This window comes from Triturus cristatus, chromosome 8 (assembly GCF_964204655.1).
Source record: "Triturus cristatus chromosome 8, aTriCri1.1, whole genome shotgun sequence".
In the NCBI taxonomy this organism is placed as follows: domain Eukaryota; kingdom Metazoa; phylum Chordata; class Amphibia; order Caudata; family Salamandridae; genus Triturus; species Triturus cristatus.
The window spans coordinates 220,180,059-220,198,091 of record NC_140591.1 but is presented as its reverse complement, the minus strand read 5'-3'; the positions used below and the strand labels follow the sequence as shown (position 1 = coordinate 220,198,091).

The window sequence follows — 18,033 nt, the reverse complement described above, 5'->3', positions numbered from 1 at the left end:
AAAGGCTTGATACTTTAATCGTATTGACACTTGCCACCTTTTTATCGCCTGGCATGGGTTGATTCTCTGTTAATTCTAATACATTGTTACATGGTTTATGGGTGCTGTTGCTAAGTGAGGGTGAATGTATTACGTGTATTAGGAAATATATGCTTGAAATGTGTCATACTACTGTACACTAGTGCATTCATGCAGGGAATGCAAAATCCATTTTGTTCAAATCACTCACACACTGATCGTTGTAGCTGAACCACATTAATAAATATGATTTATGTATCTATTTACATTAGCTATAAAAAAAAAAAATAAGATTTCAAAGAATCGCTGAATTGTTTCACGGTGTTTTTGAGACCACTTATTTTTAGACATTTTAGCGCACGAGCAGGCTAAAATCTACATCTGAAGGTGATAAACATAACGTGCACGAAAAGCAACAAAACCTATCATCACATATTATTTCCTATTAGCATAAGAGCCAGAACAATTATTGTCATAGAACCTGTGTTTACACCCTCTGTTCACAAACAGCAAACAGATATGAACAGGAAATTAAGTCTTGTGTTGAAAATCTACTTATCAATGTTTTATTACATGGTTTCCTCTTAAAAACAAAGCTGTTTGTAAACAGTAAACAAGCATTTGTTCTAACTGAGAAGATTAGCTGTACATACCCATTATGTAATTACTGGAATAAAGTTAATGAAAACACAAAGAATGATTTCTCATTGTTGAAATAAAATTGCTTCCTGGGTACGGCCCTTCTTGTGGCAACACGAGAAATTGCGGCAGGGTGGCTGAATCCTTCCACAGGTGGAAAGCAGAGCACGCACGACTGGGCCATCAGACCCAAATTCGGCAAGTAGGGGACCCGAAAATCACCAGAGAAAGGAAGATATTGCTTTTGTGTCCTACATGAGCCACCGTCTCGCTGGAAAAATGACTCCCAAGGAGACTTCTCGCTTAGGGCAGGCTGAGTGGAGAGTGGGATCAGCCCAGTGTCGTAGCTAGGGCATTTGACGCCCGGGGCAATACCACAGTTTGCCGCCCGCTGCTGGCAAGAGCGGGGAGGTGGGTGGGTGCTGGCATGACAGACGACAACAAGGGGGGGCAGCGGCAAGGGAGAACACACAAAAAAGAAACATCTGGAAGATGTGGTACGGGCAAGGATCCAATATTGTGTGTATTGTCTGTGGTGAGCGGAGTCCAGTTGAGCACAATCTGTTGGGGTGCAGCGTGGTTGTGTGCGGTAGTGGCGGGCATAGTGGCAGGGTCTTGGGTGTCTAAGCTGTCGAAACACTGAATTGTCCCACATATTGTGTCAGTGTTGGGAGTGCCCTTGAGCCATTTGCAAAACAGATGCAAAGCAGCCCAGACTCACGTTTGAGGATATAACAAATATTTTGTGTGCAGAAGTGTGGGTGCAATCCAAAACTGTTGATTCTGCAGAACTGTCCAACAAGGTGTGTATAGATAAAGACATCAAGGACTCCTGAAATGAAAGATAGATTCCCATTCCTAGGTAACAAGATTGATACTTGTACACGGCGAATTGACGACATGAAAGACCGCGCAGACAAACACAACAGCCGCATAGACATGGTGGAACACCAACTTTCAGAAGGACGATATAGTATAGCTAGCTAAAAAGCAAAAAGAAATGGCAAGGTAGGTGGAATTTTCTTTTTTTGATTTTTTTTTAGAAATGAGGACCTAGAAACCTGGTTTCACACGAGTAACCTCAGAATGATAGAATCCACAGGAATGGGCAGCATTGACTACTTCAAAGAGACTATTCTGGGCAAAATCTTTGACTATACCAACATTTCACAATTGTAGTGGAAAAAGCACCCTGGCCCCAAGATCTGTACCACCACCAAGACCCATAATCGGTAAGCTTCTCAACTACAAGGACCTCAATCAGATACTAAAAATGGCGATAGATGCTGGACGAAGGGGTTCGATAAGTGGGACATCATTGGGATCTCAGCGATTAAAGATGTTTGGGGAAATCAAGTCCTTAAGTGTGCTTCAGAGTGAGTATGATTTGGCGGATACTGAACGTTTTTGCTATATACAAGTATCACACTCGCTTCAGTCCTTATTGCCTAGAGGAGCCGATCCCCCGGAGGCCTCCCCCCTGGAGGACAGAGTCCTGGATGGATACCTCCCAGATAAAACGATATCATTAATATACAAAAAGTTAATTAATCATATGGCAGACCCCCTCACACGATTGCGAGATAAGCGGGTACAGGATGGGGTAGAGCTTGACGATGAGGATTGGCAGGCGGCGGTTTCCTCCCCTAAGGTGGTGGCCATCCCGGCACGTCTGCGACTGGTTCAATTAAAGATCCCGCACAGAACCTACATAACAGGGCCTAGATTGGTACACATGGGGTGGTCGGATGCTGGGGATTGTAAACGGCGGTGTGGCCTAACCGGAACATTTATGCACATCATTTGGGAATGCTCACATGTCAGCCTCTTTTGGCGTCAGGTGAATGACACAATTAACAAAGTATTGCACGACTCCCTCCACCCCGAGGTAAGAAGGTGCCTCCTGAACATCTGGGAGCCCAGAGATTTAAACGCGTCGCAAACCCAGTGGGCCACTCTGGGGTACATGCTGGCTAAACGAAATATAGCTCAATTTTGGGGGGCAGCTCATGCACCCAAGTTGAAGGATTGGGAGAAAAATCTCGATTGGTGCATGTTTAGAGAAAAGACAGTGTATTTGGCAAGAGGGTGTCCTAGGAAGTGGTCACTTATTTGGAACCCGTGGAACACTTTTAGAGGAGAGATATGCACACCACCTCGAAATGTTGATCATGATGACCCTATTTTGCCGTAATGTTCCACTCATATGTGCTGTCTGTATATCCTTCCATTCATGCACGATGTAAAGTATTAACTGCTTGGCTCCTCTGTAATGTACCAATCACCGGTTACTGTTTAATAAAAAGAATGGTTAAAAAAAAAAAATGGCGCTAGAGAACAGAGACCTCAACAGCTCTGGATCTACTATTACTCTCAATCCGGAGTTTACCCAATCACTGCAAGATGCTCAAAGGAAATTCCTAACGGTTAAAAACAAAACTACAAACCCTGGTCATGTAATATGCCAAGCTCTACCCCAGGTTTACCATGAAATATATAACGCAGTTGTTCATTGACCCCCCCCCCCCCCCCAGGCTTGATCAAACTTTATAAACAAATACTCAACCAGGAAAAAGACCGCCTGCGATGCAGATACCTGGGTGCAGGGCCATCGCCTCAGTGATGTAGAATGATAGATGCCTGAAGCCTTACACAAAGTACAACTGTACGCTCCTTTTCAAAGCCCAGGGACTACTGATGTTTGTTTAGCCATCCAATGAAGTGAACTCACCCAAACGGACTTGTTCATACATCAGAAGCATGGTTACTCCAGTTACAATTCTGCAGAGCACAATCCATCACACTTGCAATGAAATAAGACCTGTTATAAAGCAATGAGCAGTTAGATGTACTTATAAACCACATACGGTTGGAAATCCACTTTTCGTGTTGCAAACGAGTGGCAAGTTAATAGAGTAATCTCAGCACAGGGTGGGTGACACAAATTCAATTATGTTGCTACTCTTCCTACACAGAAGTGGCTCACTTAGGTACTGTTAAAATGTGCCTACTTTAATTGGGGAATATTAGCGTTCCAGCAGAGCCGGTGTTCAGTTAGGAGTTCTTCCAGTGAAAAGTTTGGATTCAGTGTGGGCTGGGGAGGGGAAGTTATAGGCATGGTAACAAACAAACACCCCAAGCACAAAAGGATACACACAGATCAGCAATGGTGCAGTATGTGTCGGGGATGTCTCTGTTGCATGAACATCAATAGGTAAACCAGTGCATCTGAAAGCATCTGGTCAGCGACTTTCTTGGCATCCTCTGTGGCAACTGTTCCTAAGGGGCATGTAGTGTATGGGCAGTATGGAGGCAAGAAATAATGGTGTTTTACCAAAACATTGTGCATTCATATTTCTTAAAGTAAGAAGTAGTCATACTTGACCAGAGCATTTGCCTTTACATTTCTAGACTTTTACTGGTGAAATGAGACCGAGTAGACCTCGTGGGGACAGCCCCAGGCCACAACAACCCAAAGAACAATGAATACACTGAGTGTGCAGTCAAGTCATGGAATCTCGTAAGAGCCGAGGTTCACACAAGCCTCGGAAGATGTGGCGGCCATTTTGTCTGGACGCTGTATAAACCTGCAGCCTTTGGATTCTCAGTGCTCCGCATGGAGCCTCCAAGGAGGGTGGATGGAGCAGCAGCTTGGGAGGGTTTAAGCAAGGGGGTCCCCCGGAAGCCAGCAGCATCTGGCAACGAAGAGCCTGACTGACCATGGGTCGAGTAATAGTTGTGGGCCTTGCAAAGTCCTGTAGGAGGACAGCGGAAAGACTGAACTGCTTTTTGGTGTGTATTTAAGAATCTGGGCTGGTATGAAACTGCTGAAGGAATTAAGCCTCAAAACCGTGCACGTTGTTCCTTTGACACTTGAGAAACCAGAGGTTGATTAATAAACAGTGGGTGCGGTAGTAATTTCCTGAAACCCGAATACCTGTATCTACAGCTGAGTAACCTGCTGCGGTAACAGCAATATTTCTCTTTATGCCTTTTAATGTATACTGTGCAAAAACACAACTCTGAGAAAAAAGCTCGTTTTGAGATGTGATGTAACACTTTGTTTTTGTGATGTGTAATGTAACCCATTGTGCAAGTGTTATTACAATGTAGGGATGAAACGCGAACAAGATAGTAAGGTGAAGAGGGGGAGTGCAATTTGTCATTGGGTGATTCAAGGAATCCTCGATCGTAACACAGGATAAGTGTTGATCTGAACGTGGTCAGTGCTAGATGGAGATCGTCAAAGTCCAATCTACTACCACACTATTCTGTTCAAGGATTACCTGCTACCAGGGAAACCTCTGAGCACTCACAAAATAAGCAACTAAACCATCCAAATGAAGCTCCTCCGGTAGGTGTTGATATTTTAGTTGAGAAACGAGAAGTTGTGCCTAAAAGAGAATGGTGATGAGTGGCTAGAGAGGTGATTGAACCTACTGCCTTTTCCAACAGGGAGATCTGCAACTTCATTCTTTTAGTTTCTTGTTTTAGTTTATTATTTGGTGCAGACCCCCTTCCCTTTGGGCGTCACCATCACTACTACGTGTGTAGATTCCAGTGACGGTGTTGTGAACATAAGGGACTGAAGGGTCTGAGCTGCTGCAAATTAAACAGATTGAATAACGTGCCTCGGAAATCGAGGTGTGACGCATGCACAGAGACTCAAACCATAGGGCGGGAGCATGGCCCCTCACCTCATGCAAAGCACACACCCAGTCTCACCTAAATCTGATGGCATGGAATGTTAGAGGGCTTAATACCTCAAGGAAGACTTGTCAAATTATAACTTACATCATCAGACATTATATACACAAACACTATTTTTACAGGAGACACTTCTAACCGGAGACCACACGACTAATGTGCTTGGAAGATCTGGAGTGCACATAGAGATTTTAGACCATCTCTGCGTATGCCAGTAGTGTTACACTAGTGGTTAATAAAGGCATATATTTCAAGCCAGTTCTGCAGACCCTGAAGGCCACTATCTCATTATTCAAGGTCTCTTACAGATGACGCCTCACTTTTATAAATACCTTTGGCCCCAACCGTGATGATCTGGAGGTTCCTCACACGTTATGGCACGATGTGCAACACTGTACCCACAAACAACCACAATCTGACAGTGCGTGCCACAGTTGACAGCACAAGCAATAGAGAAGAGACGCAGTATCCAGGCTAGAGAAATACAGTGTAATATATTACAAAACATGGTATAAATTTGGCGTACCAGATACAATACAGTACAGAAGCTATATTGTACAGCCCACAGCTCTGCGTCTAGGATTGATTTCTGGTTGAGTGTGAGAGATGTCATGGGCTGGACGAACTCAATAACACGACTCCCATGAACATATTCTGACCAATCACCTGTGGTCCTGATCCTACCTCTCCCTTAGTCTATAGAAGTGCACAGAACATGGAGACTTCAGCCAAATATGCTAATGGACAATGTGTTCAAGTGGGAAATTGACAAAATGTGTTCACGTGGGACACTGATAATCATTTCGTACTTTGACACAAACCAAGGATGGGTTGACATTTATTGCTTTGGGAGGCGTTTAAGGTTATGTTTAGGGGGAGAAGGGGGATGTTTATCCAAAAGGCACTGCATACTTAAAACCAGACACAAACTAAACAGACAGAAATTAGAATACTAGAAAATGCTTGGTATGAAATTTAAACAGGAGTTTAGAGAAACGATTGACAGGGAACTTGAATTTCTAGTTAATTACACGTCAGCAATTATATATTGGGAAGGAGAATGCGCTGGTCACAGGCTGGCCAGCCTGCAATGAGTGGCGTCTAATATCCATATCGAATCGACTGAGGACTTCCCGGTACATTACTAGTAGACATTCTAGCAGCCTCTTTTTAATTTTATTACCAATTATACTCACAAAATGCCCCCCAGATATGGGTGATACTAAGAAGTATCTTGACAGGGTAACACTGAAGTGGATAGAAATAGAGCATGAAACACTGTGCTCTCCAAATGACATAAAAAAGGCCAAAGTATGAAAATAGTTAGGCACCAGGTAGTGAGGAACTACCAATTGAGTTTTATAAAGAACTCGCTGACGAGCTGGCCCCCTTTTTACTCCTGATCTATTTTGAGGCAAAAGTAAGACGTGTGCTTTAAGAGAAGCAATAGTCCTCATGCTTCTGAAGTCGGGCAAGACTACCCTGCTTTGAAACTCCTAAAGACCAATATCATTAATAGTGACAATAACATTTTAGCAAAGAACCTGGCCAACCAGCTACACTCCCTTCTGCATCGCTCACCCATATCAATCAGTTTATTCAGCATCGGTCAATGGTAGATAACCTAAACCCCCTGTTTGCCATTATGTACAAAATAAACCTGGACATCTAAGCAGTGGCCACATTCCTTGCTGAAACCAAGGCCTTTGGCTCTATTGAATGGTCATTCTTGATGTCAGTGCTGGAACGGATGAGGATAGGTAAAGCCATACTACAGTGGGTTAAACTGCTATACACACTCCCTATTGCACAAATCAATATAAATAACCAACTTCCAGCCCCCTATAAATATTGAAAAATAGACTTGGAGGGATGTCCCCTTGCTCTTTTTTGTTTTGGCAACGGAATGCCTTGCCTTTTGCTTCGAAAGTTACATCACAATCATGGCATAAAGTTTGGATACCATAAGATCGTGTTATTGCCATCACCCGACAACACACTCCATCTAGTAAAAAATACAGAACCTAAACCCTATAACGAAGTCACAATATTTGGTAAATGGTCGAGTCTAACCATTAACTGGTCAAAACAACAATGCTACCTCTGACTACGGCCACTACAGTCCCCGAGCTGGAATATCCTATAAATTGGCCAGACATGCCCTCATTAGAGATTTGAGGGTACAATATCAATGGAACAAGAAGAATTGTCAGAAACAACTACGCCCAATGTTTAGAGGTTACGTCCGTACATATAGAGAAATGCAATAGGCTGTCAAGAACAATGGCGGGGCAGATTGCCCTAATGAAATTGGGGCTTTTGCCTAGGCTGCTGTATCTTTAAAAAAAGATGCCAATGTCATCAAACTGAAATTTTTTGACAAGGTGCAATCTCAAATCGTTAGTCTAGCATGGGCCGGTAAACATCCCGGAGCATGCTGGAATGTCTTGCAGTTGCAATGTAGTGCTGGGGAGTTAGCGCTCCCAACTTTGAAGTGTACTACTTAATACCTCAGGGTCAGTATGCACAATATTGTTTTCACAATATTAGGCATGTCAAACACAACAAATTTGAGATAGCATTGGTAGACCTAATTTCCTCGAACACTCCAAATGATAAAAAAACCTTGAGACCCAATAAGAAAATCTATACAGTAGACTGCACAATATGAGCAAAGACAAGAAAGTCAAAAATGTGCAAAATTGATATACGGCATTCACCGCTATCACTGCTGCAGTATTACGGTGGCCTGTAAGTCATTGGCAAGGTGTTGATTTAATCTTCTGCATCGAAATACCCTGGACAATATGTACACTAATGCACAAGTAACTTACCTTCGGTAACGATAGATCTGTAAGAAACATTAGTTAGTTAGATTCCTTACCTTAGAATATCCCCAGGCGTCAGGCTGGATCCGGAAAGATTTTTCGCTAGCAGTACCCTTGCGCGTCGGTAGGCGTCGTCTGCGACTCCGCGTCCGTCGTCAGCGTCGTGATCGCTGGGATGACGTCGTCTGAGTACTTAGACGCCGCCCTCGCGCGCTGACGGCAGTTCTGTACATAGCTTTCCGCACCAGGAACGCAGAGCCATGCAAAAAAACAGACACTGGTGCCACGAAACTAGGGCCCTGAAAGGGATGACCCTAACCCTAGATATCAGTTCGCAGAACGGGGAGGATGGGTGGGGCGGTAAGAAATCTAACTAACTAATGTTTCTTACAGATGTATCGTTACCGAAGGTAAGTAACTTGTGCATCTGAAAGAAACACGTTAGTTAGATTCCTTACCTTAGAACAGATACCCCAGAAATACCAACCCCGGTGGTGGGTCTGCGAACCAAGAAGTCCTGGAGAACGGAACGGCCGAAGAAGCTGTCTCTCCGGACTTGGCTGTCCAGGCAGTAATGCTTGGCAAACGTGTGCAGCGAGGCCCATGTTGCTGCCTGACAAATGTCCTGCAGAGGGACTCCCCGTCCCAGGGTAGTAGTAGCCACTGTGACCCGAGTGGAATGGGTGCGCAGCCCCACAGGAGGATCCTTCTTAGCCAAGGAATAACAGGCCTTAATGCAGAACACAACCCTCCGAGAGATGGTCCGCTTGTGCACCGCCCGACCCTTCTTAGCGCCCACGTAGCCAACGAAGGGTTGGTCGCCCACCCGGAACTGTTTTGTGCGGTCCAGATAGAAGGAGAGCGCACGTTCTGGGTTCAGACGGTGGAGCCTCTCTTCCTCTTTCGAGGGATGAAGAGGCGGTACGAAGGTGGGCAAAGTGACAGACTGCCCGATGTGAAAGGCAGTAACCACCTTAGGAAGAAAAGAAGAACAACCTTGTCCGGATGGACAGAAAGGAAAGGAGGTTTAAATGAAAGGGCCTGGAGCTCACTCACTCTTCTGGCAGAGGTGATGGCAACCAGGAAAGCAGTCTTAAGAGTCAGAAGACGAAGAGGACAGTTATGAAGTGGCTCAAAGGGAGCGCACATCAGGTAAATTAACACCAGATTCAAGTCCCATTGAGGCATCACAAAGGGGACAGGAGGAAATATGTGGGTAATGCCTTCTAAGAATCTATTTACAACAGGGGACTTGAAAAGAGAAGGCTGATCAGGAAGCCTTAAGAAGGCAGAAACAGCAGAAAGATATCCCTTGATGGTGCCCAGAGCAGAGCCCTGCTGGGCCAGGGAAAGAAGAAATAGGAGAATCTCAGAAAGAGGGGCGGAAAGGGGATCCACAGCCTTTGCTGTGCATCATGCCACAAATTTGTTCCACCTGCAGGCGTATATCGTTTTAGTGGAGCGACGCCTGGCTGCCAGAATGACATCACAGACTTCAGGAGGCAAGTCAAATGGCATCAACTGCCGCTGCTCAATTTCCACGCGTGGAGGCTGGACAGGTTTGGGTGGAGAACCGTCCCCTGCTGCTGTGACAGAAGGTCCTCCTGATGAGGCAGTCGAATCGGGGGATCGATTGACAGACTGAGTAGCTCGGGATACCAGTATTTTCGTGCCCAATCAGGAGCCACAAGGATGACTTGGGCCCGGTCGCACCTGATCTTCTTCAGCACTCTGGGCAGAAGTGGTATAGGCGGAAAGGCATATAACAGACCACAACTCCACTCGCGACGAAAAGCGTCTCTGAGCGAGTGCCGCCTTGGAAATTCCAACGCGCAGAACTGATGACATTGCACGTTCTCTTCGGTGGCGAGTAGATCTAACCAAGGCTCTCCCCATAGCCGAAAGAGGTCTTGCGCCACGTCAGAGTTCAGGCGCCATTCGTGATCCATCATGCACCGGCGGCTGAGTTTGTCCGCGCTGGCGTTCAGAGAGCCCGCCAGGTGTTGAACCACCAGGGTGATGCCCTGATGTTCCAGCCATGTCCAGAGGTGCAGAGCCTCCTGACAAAGGGTCCAAGACCCACCCCGCCCTGTTTGTTGCAATACCACATGGCGGTGGTGTTGTCTGTGAACAACTGCACTACACTTCCCCAAACCGAGGGAAGGAATGGCTTCAGTGCGTGCTGGATCTCCCGCAGCTCCAACATGTTGATATGGAGCCGGGACTCCGCTGGAGACCAGAGGCCTCTGATCTCCGCCTCTCCCATGTGGCCCCCCCATCCCAGGAAGGACGCATCCGTCACCACTGTGTGCTCCGGTTGGGGTAGGGAGAGGGATCTGCCACTGACCCAATCGCGGTCCGTGAGCCACCACTGCAACTGTCTTGCAGTGCCCTCTGAGATCAGGACGTGGCCGGACAGGTTGCCCTGATGTTGCGCCCACTGGAACTTCAGGTCCCACTGCAGAGCCCGCATCCGCCAATTGGCGTGATGTACTAGCAGGATGCAGGAGACCATCAGACCCAACAACCGCAAAGTCAACCTGACCAAAACTCGGGATAAAGGCTGAAAGATCGGAATCAGAGCCTGAATATCCCGAACCCGCTGTTCGGGAGGATAGCCGAGTCCAGATCCGCTCCAATGAAAAGGAGCTTCTGGGAGGGACTCAGATGTGACTTCGGAACGTTGATGGAGAACCCCAGCAAATGCAGGAGGTCGGCCATAGTCTGGAGGTGGGAGACGAAAGCCTTGGGCGAGCTCCCATTCAACAGCCAGTGTTCGAGATAAGTGAAGACTGGAACCCCTGATCTGCGCAGATGAGCTGCGACCACCGTCATCACTTTCGTGAACACCCACGGAGCACTGGTAAGGCCGAAGGGGAGCGCAGTGAACTGAAAATACTCGTGGCCTACCGTGAACTGTAGGTAACGCCTGTGGGCTGGCAGGACGGGGAAGTGGAAATATGCGTCCTGCAAGTCCAATGCCACCATACAGTCTCCAGGGTCGAGGGCAGATGAGACCCGAACCAAGGTTAGCATTTTAAACTTTTCCTTCTGGAGGAAGCGGTTGAGGGCCCTGAGGTCTAAGATAGGATGTAGGCCTTTGTCGTTCTTGCTCACCAGAAAGTAGCAGGAATAGCAACCGCAACCTACTTCTGGCACAGGAACCCTCTCAATAGCTTCCTTGGCCAAGAGAGCTAATACTTCCTGGCCGAAAAGAACCAAATGATCCTCCGACATGCGATCTATGGATGGTGGCATGGAGGGAGGGGCAGTCTCGAAGGGGAGGGAGAAGCCCCTTCGAACTATATGCAAAACCCACCTATCTGACGTGATGGATTGCCAGTGGGGGAGGTGATGGTGAATCCTGCCACCCACTGGCTGCTGATGGGCCTGAAAGGTCAGACTAGGAGGGTTTGGAGGCTGCTGCAGGGGGGAAAGGGTGGACTGGCCCGCCCGCTGGTTCCCAGACCTGTGTTGCTGGGTCCCAAATCCACGGCCACGCAGAGGCTGGGCAGCTTGCGTGAACCAGTGGCTGGACTGGGCCGGACCTGGTGGGTTGCCCCTTCCCTAGCCACGAAAGGCAGACTGTGGTGGATGGGAGGACGCAGCGAGGCCTAAGGATCTGGCTGTAGCCCGAGAATCCTTTAAGTGCTCCAGCGCTGAGTTTGCCTTGTCACCAAAAAGACGTCGGCCATCGAAGGGCATGTCCAGCAGTTGACTAAACATCCCCTGAAAAACCAGATGTTATCAACCAGGCGTAGCACTGAAGGGTTCCCGACATGGCAATCATTCTGCCCAGTGAGTCAGTGGTATCCATTCCACAGCGGATTGTGAATTATGCTGCATCTCTCCTGTCTGCCACGGCTTGGGAGAGAACGGCCCGGGCCTGCTACGGGCACGGAGGCAGCACCTGCGCGACCGTATCCCAGATGGCATGGGAGAATCGGCCCAAGAGGCACGCGGTATTCATGGACAACAGTGCCAAGCTAGAGGAGGGGAACATGAACTTCCCAAGATGATCCAGCGTCTCGGATTCCCTATCCGGGGGTGCAGAAGGGAATGCGCCCTTGGAAGAAGAAGCTTGGACTACCAAGCACTCGGAGGAAGGGTGTTGGGTGAGGAAAATAGGGTCGCCCAGAGCCGGGCGGTGGAGGCGGGCAATCGCCCGTTCCACAGGAGCCCCTGTGCTAGGCTTGGACCAAGTCCCCCAAAGGACGTCCTTGAGGGCTTCATTGAAGGACAGGAGAAGCTCAGAAGAATTTGCCACCAGTTGAAGCACCTCTGTCAGGAGGTTAGTCCTGACTGCCATTTTAGGGAGCTCCAGGCCCAGGGCCTTGGCTGCCCTACGCACAATCACTGCATAGGATGTTCCCTCCTCCGAAGCTACTGCAGGGGAAGAAAGCATGCCAAGGTCTGGTGAGGTATCCACCAGATCACTGGTGTCACCCACTTCCTCTTTCCAGTCAGATTCTTCCAGCTGGTCTGTCAACGGGTCCAGCAACCTCTCCAAGTCCTCATCACCACCTTAAGAGCGATAGGGAACACCTGGGATGAACAAGGGAACAAAAGTACCCTCCGGGCGTACGATTCAACGTCGGCCGATGTCGGTCCGGCTCCATCTCAGGGATGAGGATGGGATGGCGTCAACCAGGGGCCCAGCAGATGCCGGGGGATTCGTTGCCGGGATCGGCACCGGGGAAGTCTAGTAAGGTCGACCGACGTCGATCGGGATCCAGGCCTGGATCCACTGGGGACCCTCAGGCCCCGGGGTCGGAACCGCCAACATCGAAGGCCCAGGGCCCCCAACCAACTCCGTGGTGCAGTTGGGCTGCCCAAACAGATGGTGGAGGGCTTGCTAGAATGTATGAAGCTAGGCGGGGGACACTCCGGTGTCCGGAAATGGAGGGAAGCGCGGAGCCGTCCCAGAGTCAGGCGCCGGAGACAGAGCCTTAGAGAGATGATGCTCCGGGTTCCGCATCGCATCAGCCAACTGAAGGGAGGAAGGCAAAGAGACGATGCTTCTTCACCTTCTTCTTGTGCTTTAACTTACCCGATGAGTTCGAAAACATGGACGAGGTGTGATGGTTCGGCGACCGGTCTCGAGACCTTCCCCTCGAGCGAGACCAGGAGCCGACTGCCGGGCCTCCAAAAGCTTTCAGGACCGCTCCCACAAAGACTTCCGGTTCATGGCCCAATAGTTGGAGCGCGTCTCTGGGTCGTGGTCGCGCTCAAGGTGCGGGTCCGTCACAGACATTAGCTTGTGACAGGAGTCACAAGGCTTGAAGCCGGTCCGACGATGGGACATCCCTTGGGCATCAGGAGTCGAAGACTCAAAAAAGGCGTTGACAAAAGTCAAAAAAGTTTAGTCAAAAAGTGACTAAGGGGTAAGCCCTCTCCGAACCTGCGCTAGACTGGCCCGGAAAAACAAAGAACTGACATCAGCGCGCAGGGGCGGTGTCTAAGTAGACACCGCAACGTCATCCCAGCAACCATGACGCCAACGATGGACGCCGAGTCGATCGATGCGCAGGGGTACTGCTAAGAGAAAAATTCTCCGGATCCAGTCTGACGCCTGGGGGTAATTCTAAGGTAAGGAATCTATAACTAATAGTCTCTTTCAGATGGCGAAGTTTGGGTATTTTGCATTGTTTACGGTTGCAAAAAGGTCTTTTTATGCACACCCCCCACTTGTGGAAGTAAGGGAGGAGGACTTGGGGATGGAGTTCCCACTCATGGACTTGTTGCTGCATCCTGTTTCGGAGGTCGGTAAACTGGTTGTCCATCCCTGGGAGGTGTTCAGCTAGCAGATGATGTTGTGACGTATTGCCCAATGCCAAATTGTCTGAGATAGGCGTGATACCTGTAGGGAGTGAGTGTCCCACTGATTTTGTAAATAGTACAAAGTTGTCATGTTGTCCCTCCGGATCAAGGCAACTTTGCCTGCTAGGTGAGTTAGAAACACTTTCAATGCTAGGTGAACAGCTTGAAGCTCCAGGTATTTGATGTGGAGAGTGATGTTAAGCATCCCAGAGAACCCCTACTATGAGATTCTGTAGGTGAATGCCCCATCCTGTAAGGGAAGCATTTGCTGTGAGAATGATCTGGGAAACAGGGTCGAAACATGGCTGCCTTTTTGACAGGTTTTTTGTGTTCCACCACGGCAGAGAGCAATGGGTGTGGCTGTCTACCAACACCAGATCATGCAAATGACCCTGTAACTGAGACGATTGGCGCGCCAGACATTCTTGCAGTGGGCGTATTTGTAGTTAAGCATGTGATACTATTGTGATGCAAGATGCAATCATACCTAAGGGACGTTATTTGTTGATTGAGTTGAAACTGATGTAACAGTATTTTAATATTTTGAATCCTGGTTGGATTTGGGTATGCTAAACGTAAGTGTGAGTTGAGTATAGCTACCAAATATGGTTGAATTTGTAACTGCTGAATGTCTGATCTTTGTATGTTGACGGCAAATCCCTGCTGATGGAGAGTAATCTGAAAGTGATGACACATGGGAAGCTTTGATAAGCCAGTCGTCCACATATGGGAAGGCTTGAATGTTTTGTCTGTGTAGATGTGCTGCTACTATTGCTAAACATTAGGTAAACACCTGTGGTGCTGTAGTGACTCAGCATAGTGGTACTTTGAATTGGTAAGGCTTTCCAGCTCCAACAAATCTGAAGTATTTGCGATGAGCTGGATGTATTGGAATGTGGAGGTAGGAGTCTTTTTAGTCTAGTGATGAGAAAGTTGCCTTGTTGAAGCAGTGGGATCACGTCCTTAAGTATGACCATGTGAAAGTGATCCGAGAGAATGTAATGATTTAATGGCCTGAGATCTAAGATGGGTCTTAGTGAATTGTCTTTTTTGGGATTAGAAAGTATATGGAGTACACTCATAATCCTTGCGGTTGAAGAGTGAGGGCTCTATCACTCCTTTTAGTAATAGACCCTTCACTTCCTGTTTGAGCAGAGTTTGACGTTCTATGGAGAGATTGTGTCCGCGAGGTGGAATATTTAGAGGAGTGTTTAGAAGCTTCAGACAATAACCATGTTTGATCATGTCCAACACCCACTGATCTGGTGTTATATTTTGCCAAGTGTAGTCTGCACCGACAGGTCGGTAAGAATGAGAAGCGAGTCACTTTTTTGAGGGGAGGGTGCAGATTGTGTTGAGGCACCTCTACCAGGCCCTTTGGAATTGTTCCCTCTATATGTGCCTCTATTGTACCCTCATGAGGGGCAAGTTTGATGTTGCTGCCTGTACAAGGAGGTAGAAGCTTCAGATGGTGTAGTTTTTGAACCATGTTTGAAAGAGGGGCGGCAAAAGGAATCACGTGAAGCAGGGGTTTGAAGCACCCCCATAAATTTAGCTACTTCAGTGTCCTTTCTCATCTTCTTTAATGCTTGGTCCACTTGGGGACCAAAGAGATGCTCCTTAGGTACATTGAGTATTGTTTGTTGTACCTCTGGCTTAAAACCAGATATACGTAGCCAAGCATGTCTACGCAACGGGACACTGGTATTGTTGCCCCTGGCTGCGGTCTGCTTAATCTCGCGCACACGTGATAGAGCTGTTAGAAATTTACTTGCCCTCATTGACAATCTCATGTCCCCTTTTTTTATATTCCTCAGGGAATTGTTAGAGACGTTCCTCCATCTTATCCCAATATGCTCTATCGTACCGCGCCAATAAAGCTTGTGTGTTGGTAATCCACCACTCATTGGAGGGCTGTGCTGCTACCCGCTTCCCCAAAGCGTCAATGAGTTTAGACTCTGTCAGGTGAAGGGGCATCTGCGGATGTTTCTGAATTAGCCCTTTTATGGGCATTAAAAACCACTAGTCAGTCAGGGGGAAGATGACCTCTAACGTAAATAGGGTCTGATGGAGGCGGTTTATATTTTTGTCCACTCTGGGTGTTCTGATCTGTGCTCTTACTGGGCCTTTGAAGATAGAGTGAAGCAACATGCCTTTTAGCATAGGGAGATATTAGCATGATCTATGTGTACTAGCTAAAGCTTCAAAAAGAGTCTTTGTGTAATAGAACCTGGTGGTATGCTGCTGCTCTAAGAATTAGGTCCTGATAGGAGAAAGCATTATCAGGGAGTGAAGGCTGGGTAGAGATCCGGGTGTCCATATAGGACAGAAGCGAAATTGAGTCTGTTCTATTAGTAGCACAATCTCAGTGAAAGCCGAATAAAAAAGTAGGCCCGAAGGTAGCGAGTGAAGCATGTTGAATTAACCAGCAAAAGTTTTCTTTTTTTTTTTCAGTAAGGGAGTATAGAAAACACGACCGAAAACAATACTGAAGTAGGTGGAACTGGATAGCGAACCAAGGTGAGCCGAGACGATCTCGAACTGGAGCCCCATACAACACGTCCGAACCCGACAGCGGAAAGAAAACAATCTAACAATGGAGAAGATGTCCATGCACATTATCATTAAGAGGAGGAGTCACCTGTCTTGTGACTTGAAGGACTTCTTCGAAGAAAAACAAACTTGTACACATCGAGATCCAATACCTGATGGTGGAAGTATGCAGAGCATGTGTATCTACAGTCACACAACATGTATTCAAATGCCACTGGTAGATTATGAATTTTGGGATTAAAAATATATAAAATATAGGTAGCTATTTCTCAGTGCTTCTACACATCATTCTAGATTTGCCAGGTAAGATTTACTGCTTTAGAATACTACAGAAACATATCTGTACCTAGGTTTGCAAACAAATACTTAATGGGCAGGAGTGCAATTGGTTTCTCTCGAACCTTCATTCAGACACCGTTTCTCAAGGTGCCCTAGAGCTGTGCAACTATATAAAAACAAATCAGTTTGAAATGAAACTCATAAATCACATCAATAGTAGAAAATGGTCTGGAATTTTACTTTCACAAAAAAAAAAGCAATAATACTGTACAACATGGAATAATTTGAATTTCCTCTACAAATGTTTAACTTTTCCTTACAAAATAAATTAAATTTACGGGCAGTTTCTTTGCTGGACTAAGAGCAAGGAGTGAGAGCTGCCATGAGGAGCTCCATTTTGTAAACAAAATTATGTCCTTCCATTTTATTCCACTGAACTTCCTTGAATGGACCACGAAGGTAATTCCATTTGACATCTTGTAACACGTCATTTTTTGGAAGATCTTTGACCTGGCATCTTGGAAACTGTACCATCACCTTGCTGCCACTTTCAGGACCATTACGCACTGTGGAAATATAGGTGCAAACAGAACACAATAAAAATGAATAAAAATCCCAACCATACGAAATACATTTCCTAACAGCCAATTTGTCAGTCAGAATATACATCTTTGTTTAGAACTTAAAACGATTAACATCAAAGCATTATTTTGCTATGGTGCAAATTTCCGGAGGAAACATACAAGACAAAATCGACATTAACGATAAAATAAATTGTAAAACTATTTCAAACAAAGGTGATTGCAGCTTTTTACATTTGTGTATGTTCTCTAGGAAGATACAAATGCATTTGTAGCTCTTAGAAATAATATCAGCGGACTCCATCCTGATTATATGATAATGGTTGTGGGTAGAGATTAGAGAACGTCTGCCAATACCAGATGACGGCAAAGACACAAAAGTTTTATCCCATCTTGAAAGTTGCAAAGTTGAATGCCTTGCATTTCTAAGCAATGTATAATACACCCAAGGAGTGTTCTTCATGCAGCGATCAAATTTATGAAATATTCTTGGAAATTTGATTGGGTTACTTCTATTCACAGAGCATTCTGGCTCACATCAACTTCGAGATCTGCTGCATCAACTGTAACACAGCCAATACCAGCATCCCACTGTACTGGATGACCAA

At 46.7% G+C, this 18,033-nt stretch overlaps 1 protein-coding gene across 1 annotated transcript in view; it reads right to left on the bottom strand.

Annotated features, from left to right (window-relative positions):
- Positions 1–17,061: 17,061 nt before the first annotated feature.
- MED17 (mediator complex subunit 17) overlaps positions 17,062–18,033 on the bottom strand; it is a 124,793-nt gene continuing 123,821 nt past the window's right edge. Inside the window, exon 12 of the mRNA XM_085621395.1 lies at positions 17,062–17,410. Coding sequence (XP_085477521.1) covers positions 17,202–17,410 — 209 coding nt within the window. The 3' untranslated portion in view covers positions 17,062–17,201. The remainder of the gene's footprint in view (positions 17,411–18,033) is intronic.